Source organism: Tauraco erythrolophus, chromosome 24, assembly GCF_009769465.1.
Source record: "Tauraco erythrolophus isolate bTauEry1 chromosome 24, bTauEry1.pri, whole genome shotgun sequence".
Classification (NCBI taxonomy): Eukaryota; Metazoa; Chordata; class Aves; order Musophagiformes; family Musophagidae; genus Tauraco; species Tauraco erythrolophus.
In genome coordinates, this window is record NC_141488.1 from 8,356,861 (window position 1) to 8,376,737 (window position 19,877).

The following is a 19,877-nucleotide window of genomic DNA, read 5'->3' on the forward strand; positions in this document are numbered from 1 at the left end:
CGCCCGGCGCCGGGCCCGGCCGGGGCAGCTCCGCGCCTGGCGGCGCGGGACGCGGGGAGCCCTGAGGAGCCGCGGCGGGCGGCCCCGGGGATCGGCCCGAGCGCGGCAGCGCGGAGTCGAGCCGGGGGAGGGCGCGGCGCTGATAAGCCGCTTCCCGCAGCGGTGGCCTTGGACTCGCCGTCTCCCGCCGCAGCGCTCCCTCATCCCGCACCCCCAATGAAGCAGCTGGTCCCGACCCTCTCTCTGCCCGGCAGAGGCGGCTGCTGCCGCCCTCGCACCGCGCCCCGCGCGTTGGCGCCTTCCCCGACTGCCGGGAGCAGGAGCAGGGACCGACCGACCGCCTTGCGGGAGAAGCAGCAAAGCTGGGCGCTGTTCTGCGGGCAGCAACTCTCCTACGGTAACTGTGCCGCACAATTCCTGAGGGTGGGAACAGAGGGCAGGGCAGGTTTGGGGTTGGGAGAACCCCTTCAGCTGTTGGGGTGGGTTTTTTGCCACATGGAAGCGTTTTGCTACACTAAAAACGTGATTTATTCAGAGTGGAGATTCAGTCTGTTTTCTTATTGCCACCAGCTTTCCCTACTGTTCCATTCTCTGTCTTGGGAGCACTTCGTACCTAACACCTTCCAAGCAGGATGCTAAAACTGCCATCTTTACCTCAGGAAACTTTGTCTTTCTCACTTCCCCTGCAGCCTCAGGGGCTTGCAGCGCTTTGCTGCTGCTCGACATCGTGGTACCTGCGCTGAATACGGCCGGTGTTCGCGTGAAAGGGACTAAGCAAGAATGTCCCGTTTTCAAAAACAAAGAATAATTTGTAGATTCGCTAAATCCACTCGAATTCTTATCATACCCGAGTGAACTTGAGGACAGGAAGTCTGTCCATGGAGGAGGGAGGAGTCTGCTAAGGCAAATGCTGCTGTCTGTCAGGATTTGGAAATACCTTCATGTCCTGGTCTATCCTAAGGGGGCAGGGGAAGGATCCTCACACTCATCTCCCAAATGATTTATGAATACTCTGAGGAAAGACTATTATAACACAATCTTTAAATAAGCGTTTAATTAGGATTCCATTAGTATTAATATTGCTTTCAATTCCAAAAAAGTTAATTTCCACTTCTTTGCAGATATTTCAAAGTACAATATTAACTTCATACAAAATGAGCAATTAAGCAAACACCATTATTTCACATTTTACATTCTTCAAAAAATACAAATTCATATTTACTCTTTTTTGGGGTTTGGAGATGCTCTTCCTTTGGAAGTACTGTACCTGTAACTAACATATTCACATTGCTCAATGTAAGCACATTTGTTCCCATGTTTCGTAGTTAAATAAATTCCTTTAATACCACACACACATTCTTGAAAAACTGGGGTTCTTTTCCTTTGTCATCTCCAAGACCATTGCCCAGCTCCCCTACGTGTCAAACAAAACAAAAGCAGTAAGCAGACAACCTGTGGTTCTCCTGGACTTCCCGGTTTGGCAGCTGTGCAGCTGGCGACGCCGGAGGCTGCGGCGGTCCCTGACCGGGCTGGAGGTTTGCTCGTCCCTGCCCGCACGCTCGTGCTGCTCGGTGTGAGGTACAACTGCCACTGCAGCTCCCTCCAAGCGGGGGTCAGACAGGTAGCTCCGTTCAGTAAGCAAGTGGAAGGACGCAAAGCTACACAGCAAAAACACCAGCTACTGTAACTACGGTGCTGCAAAAACACACCCTTGGTTCTGCTGAAAAAGATCTTAGGAAAAACGTTTCTTGTAAGAAAAAGTAGAAACTGCATTTATTTGAGAAAGTGTACACTGCATAATGAACCAAATTTTGGCCAGCTTGCACACCACCAAAAGCATGGTGTGGGATTTTTAAACTAGTTCCGAGAACACACACACTTAGACTATGTACACTACTACATAAATATCCAGTTTAATTTGCATTTCTCAGTGCAGACACAGAATCCAACTCCTAGAACATACATATGATCTATATCGAGACAAGACGCAAAGAAGTTAAAAGTTCAGCCCTGTCCATGAGTATCAACTACAGGTAACATTTATAAAAACTTGACATTGTTTCCAAAATATGTTATGGAAAAAATAGTGTACCAATTAAAAACTATGCAATCAGAAAATCGTAGGGTTTATTAAATACACGCTTTTTTGTTGTTGTGTTTTGCCTTACAGTCCAAATTGACTCAACAGTTCTGCCCAGCTAGGTCAGATCACTAACACCGAGGACCTTCCACCCACAGATCTCAAAGCATTTTACAAAGACGCGTTTCCTTGTCCTCATGTCACAGGGAGGAAACCGAGGCACGGAGAGGTTAGGCGACTCGCCCGAGGTCTCGCGGCCAGCCAGTGGCAGCACAAAGAACATGACCCCAAGATCCTGTCTGCTCTACACCACAGGCCTGGCTGCCTCTCATTTCGGTTGCCAGCTGCGCTCCACCCCAAATCAGGGACAGGGTTCCAGCTGCAATCAGCAGTAAGGTCGATTACACCCTGACTACTCTCCCCCAGCAGTCCCACAACCAACAGGCAGTCCCTGTGTTCCTTCTCCGAGCCTTATTTATCCTTGGTGCAGGAGCAGTACTGTAAACAGTTGAACAATGTTGCTGCCGTTGCCAAACCAATATCTGGGACGACTGCAGAAGTGCCATCCTCCACAAAGTAAGGCAGATAACATGACATCAAAAACGATCTCGAAGACAAATGTAAAGGTGCAACATGCCTGTTTGAGAACAGCTTGTCACTTCTGTTCACACTGGTGTGGCAGAGCAGAGCGGAGGACAAGGGAGGACACACCTGAGGAACACCCTTGTGCCCGCCAGAAGCGACAAGCAGCCCACCAGCAAGCGCGAGAGAAAGGCCTGCGACAGCGCAGTGCTCTGGAGTTTTGCATAGATCGGACGCCGGCTAACGACACAATTCTCTGGGAACAGACAGGGAAGGGCGGTGCGCCGCCGCGCTCCTTGCTGCGTACGTGCAGTCAGACAGACAGACAGACCGACCACACGGACAATGATCTTCAGCTACAAGTATTGCACCAAGTTAAGTGCTCATCTTTGCACACCCCTGTTAACTCTTACTCAGAGCAAAAATAAACTTTGTGAAAGTATATACAAAAGAAATTGCAGCAATTGGGTTAAAGATAAAATAACCTAAAGTGCATTTTAGATACCAGTATGAGGTTCTGCGAACTAGTCTTTCTGGACAGTCAGCTCACACGAGTGCCCAATTCATACTTTGTTCTATATAACTCAGTACCAGCATTCAAACAGTGCTGATTTTCCATCCCGCTACTATCTACAAGCATGAGAAGCAACTTCTACAGCCTTCAACTGCGTGCCAAGTCTGCGTGCCTGGGCCACTGCTTGGCGACCAGAGCTACCGACGTTGGTAATTAGACCCATTCTACACATTTTAAGCTTCTGCACCCACCCAGAACCTGTAAGCAAGCAAGTAAATCCCCACAAGCCACAAAACAGCAAAGTCTTTAAAACAGAACAGCCCAGAGCTGTGCGGTTTTACTCTCTGGTAATTAAAGGGGTTTGTGAAAACGCAGATTTTGCAGAGCAAGGGTACGTTGTTCTTGGAGGCTCCAGCATATTAAGAGAACATGCCCCTTTCTGGGAATCCAATGTCTTACCAGATCTACAACGGCAGAAAATCCCTCTTTTACTAAAAATGTTATTGTGAGTACACTAAACGCTGGGGCAACAAGGGGAGGAGGACAGAAAACCCTCTGGCACTGAGGAATCTCAGGGCTTTGCTGTGACTGCCCTCTCTTGCCCGCTGCTCATCGATCTCCTGCCATCCAAGCGTGCGTGTTAACGACCCCCCGGCAGTACAACGTCTAATCCCACAGCACTGGGGACGGTGCAAGTGTCCGCTGTGAAACGCATCGGATACGCACGGCATGGAACGCTCTGGAAAGCAAACCACCAATTAAACAATGAAAGCACAGCCCTGTACCACGCAGTGCATCGCGCAGCAGCCTGTGCGCTCCCAGAATCATGCTGCCCTAATCCGTGTCACCTAAATCACAGCCTGCCTACAGCACGCACAAGAGGGTAACATCACACCCAATGCACCTCAAAGTCCGTGTAAACGTGGAGCGCGTTGCTTTTCCTAGAACACACCAACAGAAAACAGTAGCTGTGAAAAGAACAGCAGAGAGGTTAACCTCTGATACACACTCAGAAGGGACACATGCAGCACCTCACTGCTGCCCATCACCTCACTCCCAAATTAGCTCCCGATTTCAAAACCTTCAGTAGATTATTTGACTCGTTTCTGTCACAAAGGAGTTTCTGAAGATGCTGTCTGGTCCAACCAGAAGCGTGTTTTAGGTGGACTAAGTCACGAGTAGCAAAAGTAGCATGGAAAAACACTTCCCTGACTGGTGGAAAGGCTCAGAAGAGGTTGCTAAATCCCCCAGCTGTCACATTTCAGGCCACATCTGGTACCCTTGTCCCCATCAGAGAAAACTCCACATCTCCAGAGCAATACACATGCTCCTGCATCCGCAGACTCTCACGTGCACACACATAAATCCACTCACCCTCAAACACCACGGCCACGCTATGCCAGAGGAAAGGTGCGAGACCCCTGGCAGTGGCCTGTGCCCCAGGGGAACCTCCCACACAGCTCCAGGTGCCACTCGCGCTCCTCCAAAGCGGAGCTCCATGCGACAGCGCTGGCAGGAGACTCATCCTGGTGAGGACAGCCCCAGCTACACAGGCTTGAGACTACTCCTTTTGTATTCCAAGCAGTTCTTGCTGCCATGCAACCAAACTGCACCACAAAATGAAGCCGTGGAAGAAAAACAAAGGGGACCACCACCTCGCTGCCCTCTAGGGATTACCATGACAAGAATAAAACATAAACCACTTTGTTAATCTGTGTTCCGCAGATGCAAACCTCGTTGCTTCAGGACCCACACCCCACTGCAACAGCACTGCACCACACACCAACACAGAGAGGAAACACAATTAGCAGGTTTCCAGTTCTGCTGGTGCCCCCAAGCTCGTCACTACAACTACCAAACTCAGCGCTCTGCTGTAGCAGAGTGACACACTTCCCAGGCACACAGCATTCTTTGCACAGCCTCTCCTCCCTCATGTTCGACCTAACGGGACAGTTTTACTCTTCCACACTTCACACCTGGAGGCAAGTTCTCAGAGAGGTGAAAAGCCAGTTCCCTTCTGCCCATCTCCATCTGTGCTGTGGCAGCGGATTCGCAAGGAACAGCAAGCACAATCGCGTCAGCCACCGTGGGCTAAGATCGTGACAGTGGCATCGGTAAGGCTACACAGAGCATGTCACGAGAGGGTTAAAAACCTGCTCATCACCCAGCATCCTGGTGAGGTCTGGCTGCGCTCAGACTCTCCCCTCAGCAGGTACAGAGAGCAGCCTCCATCAAGCAGGAAGAGTGAAAGGTCTCTCTCCACTAGGAGTCTGCATTCCTGAAGTCAGTGCAGAGACACTCCCTATTAATTGGCTTACAGTCATTATCTTTGTATCTCACTAATGACAACACTGTAAACTGAACAAAGACTATTTAATATTCTTTCCTTTAACACAAAAAGACTGACAGCCAAAGCCAGAAAGATGGAAAAAACACTATAAAATTACATCTTTTAAAATAATGCAGCATAAATAAACCATTTAGAATGAGACTGCATTTATTGCAACATTACAGGCTTTTTGGTGGAAGGGGGTTTGTGTTTCATTTACCCTGAGTAGGTTAGAATATAGACTTTCAGTTTGATATGAAAAACTACTATGTCGTGTAACATCTTCTAGTCAAGAAATAGCCCCGTGCACAAAAAGCTGGCATTGCAGTAGGTTGGAGGCAGATTCAGGCAGAAATTATACAGCTTAACAAAAAAAAAAAGGAAGCATTTATGGACAGCTGAAGGCTAGAGTCACCGAATTCAAACTGAATTTATGTTGAATCGTTCTGAAACATTTTCCTAGAGTTTTTCTTGATAAAAGATGAGAGAAACCAGCAAAGGCACCATGCTCCTGATTAAACAGTCGCGGGGTTAAGAGGATGACTTGTTTCTGAACAGAGCCAAACAAATAGAAAGAGCAGCAGGCACCAATCTGACTACACCTGGGACTCACCGCATCCTCACAGACAGGAAAAGAAAACAGACTCTTGCGCCCGAGCAAGCAGGGGCTCCGACTGTGTTTCCACCTTGTGGGACAGTGTGTCTGCCACACACTTAAGTCCTAATGAAATTAAACGAACAGATCTACCAGGAGCACAAGGTACTTGTGCTCTACTGAAATAAACTCCCCAACATTTCTGCAGGCTTTAGTAACAGTGTTAGTACAAAGCAAACCCAGGTATCAGCTCCCAACTCAGTGAGGTGACAGTCGCGTTCCAATAAAACTGCAGGAAAGTCATCTTCTACAATAATGCCATTTTCTACTACAGCAAATTCCTTGCCTGGGCTCCCCTTATAGTGCATGATTAGTATCAGACATAAGAGACAGAAGAAAATTATAGACCCAAGGAGTTGTAACAAAGACCCACTCACTGCCAGTACCTTAATCCCAAACATAAGTGATGTGCAATTGGAGACAAACTAACCCCCTATTTCTTTTTTAAATCTTTTTGCACATGAGTAACCTTAACTTCTGTGTTCACATATGACAAGCAAAAGTGACAGACAGTGCAGCCAAAACAGTTCATATATAACTTAGCTTTTTTTTTTTTCTTTTCTTTTTTTAGATAGATTCTCAAAGATGGATGTACCTGGGACGTGACTAAGATGACATCTGTGAAGCAGAAATAAGCCACAAAACTTCCAAAGAGGAAGGAAAAAGAATCGATCCTTCAGTTTCTGCTTCTAAAGAGAAGGGTTTTACCCTCCAGGTGCAAAGGAAAATCTGTAACATCTTCACTTAGAGAAGCTGCTATTCAAACCAATTTCTTCCTCACCCTGCAGTAGTGCTTCGATTGGAATTATATTAGATGGGGTTTCAGGGCTTTGGAGGGACAGGAAGTCGGATACATCCATGGCACTTAACGTTTCAGTCTGTGAGTCTGAAGGGTTAACTATCTGACTGCTCTGCCCACACGAAGGAGAAGGGGAAGAGGAAGGAAAGGTCTGAGGCTGCAGCTGGGGAGCTGGCTGCTCCAAAACTTTTGGATCACGTGAGGAACATTCCTTCGTAAGGGTGGCTTTGTCCTTGGCAGAGTCTCGGCAGGCACACTGACACTGGCAGGCCTCCTCCTGCTTTATAATAATGACAGGAACACTGAGACCAATCTGCTGAACAGGGTTTCCTGAAGGTGAAACAAAGACAAAACACAACGGAACTACATAATTTCACAGCAGGGAGAGAAAAATAATCTTTGTTAAACTAGACCGTACACCCCTCGCAGCAGAGATCACGCATCACTTTGTTCAAGCACAAGGAATTCCTCTAGCAGACGACACGTAAGAAAAAAGTGGCGGGTACTCTCTGTTGATAAACAACCTGCTCAGGTTGAACAAAGGCATTAGAAGTCTGATCTGGATTTTTTTTTTACACAGCACAGTATGTCTCTTCTACAGCCACTGCAACTTTTACGGCATGAAGTCCAATGACAAGTGGCATTCGAACGCTCCAGGCCCCGCGCGCAGCCTTTGAAGGCGATGGTACAACATGACACCAGTAATTCTGCTCCTTTACAGCAACACAGATATTTTCCTGTTCATTTTCTCCGGTCTGCTTTCTGCTCCCATCTTGCTTCTCACGTTTCCACCTCACCCTTCCTATGCTGCTCTACTTGCCTGGTGTCCTCACTTTTTAAAAATTTAAGTTTTAAACTTACCTGATCTCCTTGACTCTGATTGACTGATCTTTGCAATATAACAACACTGTGTAGGAAGCACGTTACGGAACAGAACTTTTACAGTTGTTTATCATTTTGATGAATCTCACAGTGCTTAACAAAAACAATTGCTAAAGAATTGATTAAGTTTACTACCTGTTTCATGTCTTCATGCAAAAGAAAAAAAATATGGCCTTGCATTTCTGTCTTTTATTGCTCTACATAAGTTCAATTGAAATACCATTTTTATGAACACTGGATCTGATTTGTGAACCTGATTATCTTAGAAGTTGTTAGAGAAACTAACAGATCTCAGCACAAACCTATGAGTCTACAGCAGACTGCACTGAAAACCTCAGGAAGGTAAAAAAATTAAGATTGTCTTTAATTTCTGCAAGCAATAAAATCACCACAAATCCTGGTCAAGCTAACAGCACTACAAACAGAGAGAGAAAAGCAAGTTCAGTGTCAAGCTTACCTGTGTTGCCAGCTACTGGTAACGCAGTGGTAAAAAAAACCTTTTCTACTACTTTGGGAACTTGTGGCTTTAAAGAAGTGAAAAAAGAAAAAAAAAGAAAGAAAAAAGTGTGAGTTGATTCCAAGCAAATTTCTATTGTTCAAATTCTAAACAGCTGCAATCAAAAGAAACAGCTATACACACATTCCAAAGAGAACACATAAGAAAACTAATTAAAAAAATGTAACATTTAGCTTGGTTCTGGGCTATATTCTGGCTATCTCAAAACTCAGAGTGTTATTTCAGCGGTCCTAAGGATGGGGAGCAATCACCCTCCCCACTACATGCTTCTCAACACAGCTTGTGGCTTTGACAACGGAATGACTGAATTCCTAGAAAACTGCAGTGCTTGCTCATACTGCTTGTGCCTGCTGCCACCTTCTCAGCTGCAAATGGTCAAGAGTAAGTCTAAAGGTGGCAACGGCCACCTTAAAGATAAGACATGAAATCTCAGCTACCCAGATTTACTGGAGAACCAGAAACATTGTTTTCCCAGGAGACTTTTCATTATCTTTATCAAACTAAATTAGGAAGAAAGAGATTGCAAAATGTCTAAACACAAACTTTACAGAGTTTTTTGTACTTCTACTTGTTAAAAGTAAAAGATTAAAACCCACATATACTCTCAGGCCATGTGGTGCACTGTCCTGGATAAACCAAACTGATACCTGCTGTGAGAAGTCTGTCACTGGGGAAAAGAAAGCAGAAAGAATTTTCTGCACCCTGGATTTCTCTATTTATTTCTCTATTTCAAGGGCTGCATCGGTGACATGTTTATACATATTAACATGACAAACTCCGTATCTTACAATTACAGGTTTGATTCCCTTCCTCTTCAAAAGCAAAGACTCTAGCCGGAAGAGGGGATGGTTCAAGCTGTTCCAAAGTTGTGCTGGATATACTAACCATTTGTTCTTGGCTTTGTGGAGAACCAGTGGCACCATTTAAGATCCATTGTAAGTTTTGCTCTCCCATGACAATGCTGGACTGCAGAATAGCGGCGCTCTGAGAAGGAGTAATCGTTATAGTTGGATTACTGGTCAGAACAGAGTTCGCACCAACAGGCACAGTCTGAACCACAGCTGGCAGGGGCTCAGTGGCACTTGATGCTGTTGGGGCAGGTGCCCCAGCAACCACTGAAAGTCCTTGTACAATGGGCTGTGGCGGTGTCTGAGTGTGCTGCAGGAAGTCTTGGTGACTGGCTGCAAACTGTGTGCTGTGAGGAACAGGCACTTCTGGGGACTGTAAAACAGTTGCAGGATTTCCAAATGCAGCTTGCTGTGAGCTAGTTCCTACAGAGGAGGGAGCAGCAGGTGCTGCTGAGGCTTGTAGTGCTGAATGCGACGGCTCAGAGATGCCAAGCTGCAGCACAAGTGGAAGAGACAACGATGCTGCGTCTCCTGCAGAAGGTGGAACAGCACTGACTGAGTCTGCATCACCGTTAAAACCTTCAATCAAGGCAGCTGCCAAAGGAAACAAAGAAAAAATATAAATACATCAGTTCTCATAAGATCTGAATGAACAACTTTTTCAATTAACTTATCAGCCAGGTGATAGATTTTTGTTAAGTAAAGCATTACCACTTCCACATCTTCAGACTGATGCTAAAAAACACATAACACTGGACAGTGAAATCTAAAGGTAGGTCCAAATTCAGGAAGCTAGTAACATGAATACTACACACAAGCTGATCAGCCTCATCAGCTCTCTCTAGGAAGCCTTTTTCTCAGCAAGTTTGTGCAGCTACGTCAAGAGAGGAAGCTTGAGAGCAATGCTTATGTGGAAAGTCCGAGAGCATCGATGTCAGCACTGTACAACGGCGCCTGCAAATAGCGTGTCAGTTCCTGTCACTGCTGAGTGCTGCACCGCCGGGGAATACAAGGCATTTCGACACAAAAGAGCTTCAACACTGCAGTTAAAGTGCTGTTTGCTACTTAAGGTTATGTGGGGCAGTAATCTCCAGTCTGAAATGCTGAATCAAGTGCAAGCATGCAGATGTGGGACACTGTCACACAGCTCCCTCAGCACAGCGCAGACACAGCTGGTACCTGTCTGCTGAGAGTCGTCCTGATTCGCAGAGTGGTCCGGGCTCTGAAACATGGACTCAAAGATGCTTGCTGGTGAGATTGTGCTCAGGTCCTGTCCATGTGTCTGGCAAAGAGAGAGTGAAGAGGAAGATATCAGATAATGTTACATCTCAGGTGTCGTAAACTTTGCACAAATCCCAGTCTTACATCGCACGAGTATCAGAAATACTTCTCGAATTAACCAGCCACCTTCAGGAAAGGCAACATATTTCACTTACCTAGTGTAAAATGACACTTATTTTGGTTTTATTACCCATAATCACATTTACCAACATAATGAGCAAATCCTTACAAAAGTAAGTAAGTCCTTCAAAAGTAAAATATATCCTTCTGCATCCATACTTTGTTTAACCCTTATTTCTTGTAAAAATCTGTCAGAAACAGAAACAGACATTAATTTGTTCTTGGCTATTTATGAAACCTTTTGTGGAGCAGAAACAAAACAGCTCTGCTCAGATTATATCCTGGACTATGCACTACTGTCACCCACACTGCTCTGGGAACAGAAGATGTTAAAACACTGCGTACTGCTTCCACACCGGCGCACAAAACAATGACATCATCACCAATATGTAATTTTCCTCTATGTAAACTTTAAGCTCAGCCAACAGTTATCAATAAGAACGAACATTATTACAGTAAAATCAAATGTAGAGCCTTTAAAAACAGGTTAAGCACTGCATATTTTGGAGGAAAATCCCTCTCTTTCACTCTGTTATTCTGCTTTTAGACAGAAATACTTGTTTTTTGTTCCAACATTCCAAAAAGGAAAGCAATAACACATCACTTAGAGGGTCCATAAGGTGTGTAAGAAACATTTTTTGTCGAGAAAGAGCCTCCTGTAAAAACCCCCAGTATGCAGTACATCTAAACCAATTACATCCCAAGTGACTTATTCAGTGAAAGAGCACGTCCCCCACTAGTGAAATGACAGTGTGAAGCAGGGCACGCTGGAGGCCTGAGCAAGTGGAACAGCAGCAGCCACACATCTCATCTGGTGTGTTTAGGTGACAGGCCAAGCGCATTGCCAGAAAAAAATCAAAACTCCAGCTACGGACGAGGCAATTCTGGGACAGTAACTCACTGGATTAGCGTTCTCCCGCAGCTCTGAATCTGTTGATATGAGGCTTAAGTCACTCAGACAAAGCGAGTGGCTTGTATCCTGTAAACAAGATAAAGAAATTGAGTTATCTATTAAAAAAATAGTGCCAGAAATGCTTTAAATTACTTTTTGGAGTCTATACAAATCTGTCTACGCAGAAGATTTTTAACCTGTACGTGACTCAAGTCTCAGTTCTAAAATGAAAGGAGCAATATTATTAAGCAAAGGATATTTAGTAGCTATTGAGGATTCTTAACACCTCTTTCACATTACTTAAAAAAAATAAATAACCTAGAATTTTAAAATAGCACAGGAACAAATCAGCCTATAGAAAAGAAAAAAAAAATAAACAGTTCCTACTTATTTTACTTCGCACGCTTATTACATAGTATTGACTAAAACGTAAGAACCTTCAGGGAAAGCACGGCAGTCTCTATAATTGCCTATAAATTTTGGCATGTTTGTCAAAGCAGCAGTAGCCCAAGTGTTAAGTTTTAACGTGACTAAAATGAATAGACAAGTTTAGATGAGCTTTTTTAAATAAAACTCGGTGACCAAACACTGTGCCAGAAGTTGAGAAATACTGATCCCATGGTTTATTGTCAGCACAGTGTAAACACGGCATAGGAGAACAAATTCTGTGCTGCCACCTTGAATGTCAGCAATTTCTGAGTTGAAATTGAATTCTCAGTTCAGAAAAGAGGCACCTGTGGGTTTCTTCACGGGAGGTGAGGCACCAGGCAGTTACAATTCCCTTGGAAAAGCCCAGCCTTAAATGCTCCACCTTTCTAACAAGATACAGACCAAACAATTCCCTGTCCAAAACATGGTTTTATCTCCCTCTAACACAGAAGCATTAGGAAGAAGTGCTACTAACCTCAGACACGTTGTTAGTAGGAAGTGCATTATAAGAATGTCCTTTCTCATGGCCCTTCATGTGACTCTTGAGACTATACTGTGTACTAAAAGTCTTCTCACAGCCATTACTGGGACAGAAGAAGGGTTTCTCCCCTACAGGCAGCACAAAACACATGTAACAAACTTACAAACACTATATGAGACGTGCACTTTAAAGCACATAGAATGGTAATATTTTATACAAACGAGATTGTTTAATGCAACTTCACGCACCCGGCACTCTTCAGAGTCTTGCAGATAAAAGCTTCCGTTTTACCTCGTGAACTGACACAAAACCAGAACATTTAACTTTTATGCATCGTTACTGATACATTTGTGAAACACACTCATGAAATTCACGACCTGCCAGGCATAAAAAGAAGTGCATAAAGGGAATCCTGGGGATTGCCTTGACTCCGGTGCAGGAGTTTGCACTTGGTCTTGTTAAGCTTCATGAGGTTCGTACAGGCGCGCTCCTCCAGCCTGTCAAGGTCCCTCTGCATGGCATCACTTCCCTCAAACATATCAACTGCACCCCTCAGCTTGGTGTCACCCTCATATTGTATGTAAGGATAAATACATATCAGGATTCTGAGAGTTAGTACAAACTGAATAAGCTCAATTACCGAAAAAACAAACCCTTGGGACTTACCAGTATGTGTCCTAACATGTGTTTTAAGGTGGTGGCTTGCAGCAAAAGCCTTTCCACAGCCGTCATGCTCACACCTGAATGAGGCATCACAGAAGAGTCAGCATCAGGCTTCTCTGAGCCATTAGTTACAACCTTAGACCATGCTGTGCCACAGTCCCAGGACTCTGAGAAGCTGCCCTAACGCTAATCTGTGTCCGTAACGAGGTACCTCCCAACAGCTGCTATGCATGCTACGTGTGGCAGAGCTCTGAGGAGGACTTTAAAAATCCAAGCATGAAGTCAGCATTGCGAGGGGGCTCCTTCATGGAACAAACATTGCATCACAGCAGAGCAGCAGCAAGATGTTTTAAAAACATGCTCGTTGTGGCACACATTTATATTTAAAACAACCCTTGACTATTCTTGTCTTTGAAGACAGCCATTTCACCCACTTTTCCAGGCAACAGAGCGCTCTAGAATGAACATGCTCAAATGCAGCTGCCGTCGCTTCTGCCTCAGGAGAACAGCTTTTCAGTCAGGACAGCAAGAGCTGCCTTTGGGCACAGGTGCCCATTACACAAGTCCCACAGAAGTAAAAACCGCCATCCAGCAACTTACCGAAATGGCTTTTCTCCTGTGTGTGTTCGAATGTGCTTCCTCAGGTCACTGTGCGTCGTGAAGTATTTACTGCAGCCTTCTGATTCACAGTTAAATGTTTTCCCTGTGTGAAGCCTCTGATGTGCTTTCAACCTAAAAAGCATGCCAAAATCCCTCTTATGACTTGTAGGACCAGACAGCCCCTGCCTGAGGCAAGCAAGCCATTCATTCAAACGTGCAGGACAGGATCAAAGGCTTAACCTATTCTGAATTGAAGGTAAGTAGCTTATGAAAGCAACTGATACCACTTGCAAAGTCTTCAAGCAAATCTCAGAATTTCTTGTGTTCAACACTATTGTAACACAGATAAGCTAAGTATGTCATCACAGGCTCTGTCTTCCTACTCTCGGTATGGCATTTCACGTTTTGGGGGGTTTGCAGCAGTGCCTGTACCTGGAAGCAGCACACCAGCTGCATTCAGACATAGACAGAAAGCGGATGCGACCCGCAGAGCAGCACTGGCTACATCTACAGCGAAGCAGAGCCTTCCCACCTGTAGAGCGTATTGAACGCCTTCTCGCAGCCCTGCACATCGCATTCAAACGGCTTTTCCTTCGTGTGCACTCGAACATGGATTTTGAGGCTGTAGGAAGTGAGAAAGGCCTTGCCACAGCCTTCCTGATTGCAGACAAAAGTGTATTCTCCACGATGTGTCTTTTGGTGCGTGCGCAGGTTTCCGGCAGTGCTGTAGGTGCGCGGGCAGCCCTCAAAGGTGCACTGGTATCTCTTAACCTGCGAGACAAAATGCTGCATGCTTAATAATTTTTAAGCACTTCTGGAATCCAGACAGATTCTGGAAGTAGAATTGCAGTTAAACATCAAAGACAATGGAATAGATTTTGACCCCAAAGGAAAAAAAAAAAAAAATATTATTGCCGTTTAATTATTGGATAACGCAATATTTCTGCTCCACTACGTGAGGAAGGAGTAGCACACACTGGAAGGCAGGCTGACCTTACAGAAGAGTAGTAATCTAATAGAAAAGGGGAAAAAAGGAAAAACATAATTCAAAGTGTTTCTAGCTAAAAATCTGACAATATAGTTGGAAAGGACGCTGAGAGGCTGCCGAATCTACCCACTATTCCCATATGTGGCACCTGCATCTCACTCAGGCACTTCTGGAAGAGCTACTTCTTTGTGGAGGTGGAAGACAAGGGACAATGTGCTCTCACAACCTGACCCTCAAAAGCACTGCCCCGTGTGCTGAATGCCCATTAACACCTTGAACGAGAACTCCAGTTTCCGCCATCTATCATTTCATTTATTACTGCAATTTCTCCCAAAGGCAGCCTTCGTGGTGCTCCGTTCTTCCCTCTGTGCTGGCTGAAACAGTCAATGCCTGAGGAGCAACACATCAAACAAGGTGCTTCACATCCGAAGGGAGGTGTTAACAGATTTCTCAGCCAGCTACCTAGATCCCCAGGGAACAATTCCACACTGAACTATATTGGGTGGCCCCCCCAGCTCCTGCAACAGGCAGAAAGAGACCGTGTGGAAGCTTCCAGTGTGCACGTCATAACGCTTAATTAAATCTCATTCTCTCTTGTGAAGCAGAGGGAACAAGCCATCTGATATGCTTATTGATGAATAAATTTATCCTGAAGATTAATTATCAGACGGACAGCTTTCATTTGACTGTCACAGTTGAGAACTCAACGTCTAGAAGTGATTATTGAACCCGAGAGAGGACTTAGTTGACAGGCAAGCAGCAGAAGAGCATTCCAAAAGTATTTCCATTGATTTGGAAATGTTTAGTAAAGCAATGTAAACTCACAAGTGAGGAGCAGGAACTGGCGGATTTAGCATTCTAGCAACTAGTCAGGAAGATAATCTAGCAGGACGTAAGCCAGAAATTTCCCTCTTTTTTCGGCACAAAGCACCTGTCTCACAGTACCCAGCATTACTGCTTGGAAAAGGCTGCAAACTGTCTCCAAAAAAACAGATACTGAACTGGGGGTTGACACCAGGAGAACCAGACGAACACATACACAACCAATATGTCACATTTAAGGGTTTCTATCCATCCCACGACTCAAAAATTGTTCTTTTTTCTTTATACACACTTATCAGAAAAGAACACTTGATAATCACACTTTTTACTACCACACTTGGAAGCTGGAACGGAGTAACATGGGACTCCTTGAGAAGGCAGAGCGAGGCCTGAAACACCACCGCCCAGGTCGGGTTGTGACCCAGAGCCAGGCTCTGCCTGCCCATGGGTTCACCCCTGGTATGGCAGCCTGGGAAACTGGCACTTCAGGGAGGGCAGGGACTGCAATTAACCACACACGGCATCCCAACAGCTTCCCGGGAAGCACTGTGCTCAGAACTGTGCCACACACTCATCCCAGGTGTAATTAGGGTTCTAGGTGGCCCAGACAGTCTCCCAGTTACTTCCAACCTATTTTGTAGGGCACAAGACTGCCAGGGGACCTCTTCAAGAAAGCTTTATGAAATCAAAGGTCCAGGAGCTCAGTCATCTCTTGTGTAGTCTCAACCTACAGTCTCTTGTCGCGACCACACTAGGCTGGCTTTTACCTTCACCCCCGTCGCTAAAACCTTAGTGTCTGGGGAACAGGAGAGCACGTTAGACACACAGAGATCCTTACACAGAGCCCAGAAATATCATAACTGGGAAGCTAGAAAGACACAAGACAACTACAAACCAACCAGCAGTGGTTTTCACTTGGCTAGTCTGAACCCAGCTCCTGCCTCTTAGATCTAGTCGATGTTAACGGCACACCACTACATGGAGATGAGTTTTCCAAGCTGTCTATTAGCAACACTTATGTTACTACTCGGTTAATCCAGGGAGAAATTTTCTCTCAAATGCAGTCTTGAGCAGACAATTACACATCCAGGAACCAGTTCCCCATGCTCTTCCCATTTCACATGACGCATGAGAAGCAACATTATCCCACAGAATTGTAACCACCATAAAAAACATTTACCCATTGCAATTACAGAGGCTGGCAGAAGAACAAGTATAAAAAAGCATTTTGTCCCAGTAAGACATAGTAAGATTGAGAGAAAAGTGCCCACACTAAGGGGCTTACTAAAAACTACACTTCAGGAGCCTTATTTTCAAAACCCCAAAACTTTTTCTTTTTCAAAATATCTCGCCCTCTTGAAGGGCCACTTCTTCTAACCCTTCCTGTATTCTCATCTAACAAAGGAGACTGTGGATTTGTTTGTTTCTATAGAAGGGGCAGGGAAGGGGACCTATTCTACACTTCACTGTAACAGCTTTAAATAATCTAAAAAAAAAAAACCTAGTTGAGAGATATTAATTCTGTTTCTTCTGATACTATACTTTATTTAAGATACACTGTTCTCTATTTCTAGAGACATTAGTTACCCAGGCTGCCCCAAGTACAGGAAACATGACGAATTCACACCAGAACTTGTGTGAAAATGTCATGTTTGGACCCATGACTTGACAGCCTACCACAAAATTCACAATACAGAGCAAATTCTTGCTAAATTCTTCTCCTCCTGTGATCCAAGGTCTACCATAAAGCACTTAACTTACCATAGATTTGCTAGTCAAGAAATACATGAGCAAAGCAACACAAGTGGTGCCTAACACCAAAGCCAGCTGTTCATCTTTGATTCGCCTTCGATTTCGTAAAAGACAGTAAAAACAGGAAAGATAAAAAACACCTAGTGTTTAAGTTGAACCAACGATGTAGACAGCAGGATCAACAGTAACTTGAAGATGTTTTGGAGGTCCTCACATTTTATCTAGTCACTCAGCATTATTAGGAGCACCGTATGGAGAAGGAAACAGTAATTCCACTGTAAAGCAACATGCCCTCAATTTCTAGCTAAAATCAGGTAACAGTCATCAATAAACACCCAAGCACTGCAATACACTTACAACACAATGAGAAGGTCTGGCTGTGCTAAGCCAGCCAAACCACAAGAGCACGGAGCCATAAACACAGACCGAGGTCAGGAAGTACCTGTGGGACAAGGAGGGGATGCTGTCTTCACCAGGGATCAGACCCAGCACAGCTCACGCAGCGGTGCTGGGTTCCTTGGAGTTCGATGGGCTCACTGAACAAACCCCAGCACGGAGTTTTCCCAACTAACCGCAGCGCTGAGCTCCCACCGCTCCACGTGCTCACTGGTGAGCGAGTGACAGCGACGGCTCCCTGCGAATCTATTCGGAGTGCTCAAACCCAGCGTCCTTCCTCAGCTGGGGCTCCCGTCTGCCACTCACACTGGACAGCACTTACACGAGCAGTTGGCACTACACCACCAATACTGGCACGGACCATCCGCGATCCAACCTGTACCTCGGATGTGGTTTCCTCGACAACGTGGTTAAGCACGGAATAAGAGAGCTCATCTCCTTTTTAGTTATCTCTGAGCTCAGGAAACAATGGTCCAATCAAAAAAATACCAGACCACTAAAATCCCAGACGCCACTAAGACAAAAGCATTTTCAGCGCCACATTCTCCTGCTACCTAGTGCGTTACCGCGTGCCAAAACGCTTCTTGGCTGCTTCTCGAGAAACGTCAGAGTGAAAGCTGACGACAGCGGTGGCTTTGCTGGGAAACACTGACACCTGTCACAAAGCACGAAGCAAGGCTGTCACCAAAAGGAACAGCAGAGCCAGTGGGGTGTCACTCACTCCACTGTGCAGGAGTGAACAAAGCAAACTCCAGTCTGCCTGGTGGCCAACAGCTTTGGACAAACCCATTTCCAAAGCATTCAAGGCCACTAGACAAAAAGCGCTCAAAATAAGTGTAACACTCAGAACCACACTTACTTCCTTAAGCTTAGTTTCTGGGCATTCAGACTGCAAAGTGAGCGTTGCTCCTTCGATGTTTCTTGGCATAGGAGTTGAACCAGGATTTATTGTCAGATGAATCTGATCAGGAGAAATAATATGTTGCACGTAACCCTGGGACATTCCTTCATGATCTGCTATTAAATGAAATCCTTCTTCATGGCCCTCTGGTAAAAAAGGCAAGTGATCGCCACACTGCCCTTCATCCTCATCATCTTCCAGCACACTGTGGTCCTGCTCTATCAGAACAGTCGTCCTGTCATAGACCGTCCCAGACGACGAAGAAACCAGCCCGTTTTGACCCGCGAACCTCAGCATATTGCCATCTTGAGCTCCGTCGTCTTCCTCCACTTCGTAGTAGATAACGTTGCCCTCGGGACTGTTCTCCCCCATGGCTCACGGCCCCTCAGTGCGATGCCGGGAGGTCGGACGGTAACGACTCATCTGCAACAGAAGGACGGGGGGGGGGGGGGACGGTGTCAGGCGGCTCTGCCCCGCCGGGCCGGGCCGGGCCCCGCTCCGCCCGCGGGCACAGCACCGCGCAGCCCGGCAGCCACCCGCGCCCCGCCCGCCGCGCAGCGGTGGAGGCGCCGGGCCGAGCGCCGCGGCCCTCAGCCCGCGGGCCGGGGAGCGCGTCCGCTCCGGCACCGCGGCGCTACCCCGCCCGGCCCGGCCCGTACTTCCGCGCCGCCCCGCGCAGAGCCGCACCGGGGCCTGCGCGGGACCGCGCCTCCCCCCAGCCTGGGCACCAGGACGCAGCCCCGCCGCCCCCCAGCCGGCCCCGCCGCGCTCACCGAGCTCCCGGCAGCGGCAGCACCTCCTTCCCCACCCCAGCGGCACCATGATTACCAGCACACTCACTTCCGCTTCCGGCCGCGCACGGCCCGACGGGAGGGCCGCGCCCAGCGCGGGGCCCCACGGGAAGGGCCGGCGAGGCGGGCGGGGCCGCGCGTGCGCTGCCGGTGCCGCCGTCGGCGCAGAGCGGGGGCGCCGAAATGGCGTTCGGCGGCGGCCGGCGGGCTCGCTGCGCCGCGCCCGGTGCGCTCAGTCCCCTCCTCACGGCGGAGCCGCCGCTGCCCCTGGGAATCGCGCGCCCGGCACCGAGCAGCGCGGTGCGGCCGCCAGCCGGGACGGCCCGGGGCTGCTCCGGGCCGGCGGTCGCCGCCGCTCCCGGCAGCACCGGCCCCTCCGCGCGTCAGAGCCCCCAGCGCCGGCGCCGCTCGCTGAGACAGCCCGTTCTCTTGCGGACAGCCCCTTCCCTCCGTGGGCTCACCAGTCCGTGCTGGTACAGGCCCAGTCGCACCAGCGGGGAGCGGCAGACCACGGCCCGGGCTGCGCCAGCCCTGTCACGACAGCGCAAATCCCGG

At 47.1% G+C, this 19,877-nt stretch overlaps 1 protein-coding gene across 2 annotated transcripts; it reads right to left on the minus strand.

The window, feature by feature from the left end:
• Positions 1-1,021: 1,021 nt before the first annotated feature.
• On the minus strand, positions 1,022-19,370 carry MTF1 (metal regulatory transcription factor 1). Of its 2 annotated transcripts, none has more exons than XM_086626036.1 (11): positions 19,305-19,370; positions 18,490-18,954; positions 14,205-14,443; positions 13,673-13,804; positions 13,076-13,149; positions 12,404-12,537; positions 11,509-11,586; positions 10,386-10,488; positions 9,244-9,800; positions 8,299-8,365; positions 1,022-1,658 (listed from the first exon to the last, which is right to left on the minus strand). In XM_086626036.1, exons 2-11 carry the CDS (start codon positions 18,901-18,903, stop codon positions 1,387-1,389), a joined length of 2,070 nt encoding a protein of 689 aa, XP_086482162.1. In that variant the 5' UTR covers positions 18,904-18,954; positions 19,305-19,370; the 3' UTR covers positions 1,022-1,386. The 2 variants fall into 2 exon arrangements, with proteins under 2 accessions (XP_086482162.1, XP_086482161.1); XM_086626035.1 differs by having other exon boundaries at positions 1,616-7,289.
• Positions 19,371-19,877: the final 507 nt, after the last annotated feature.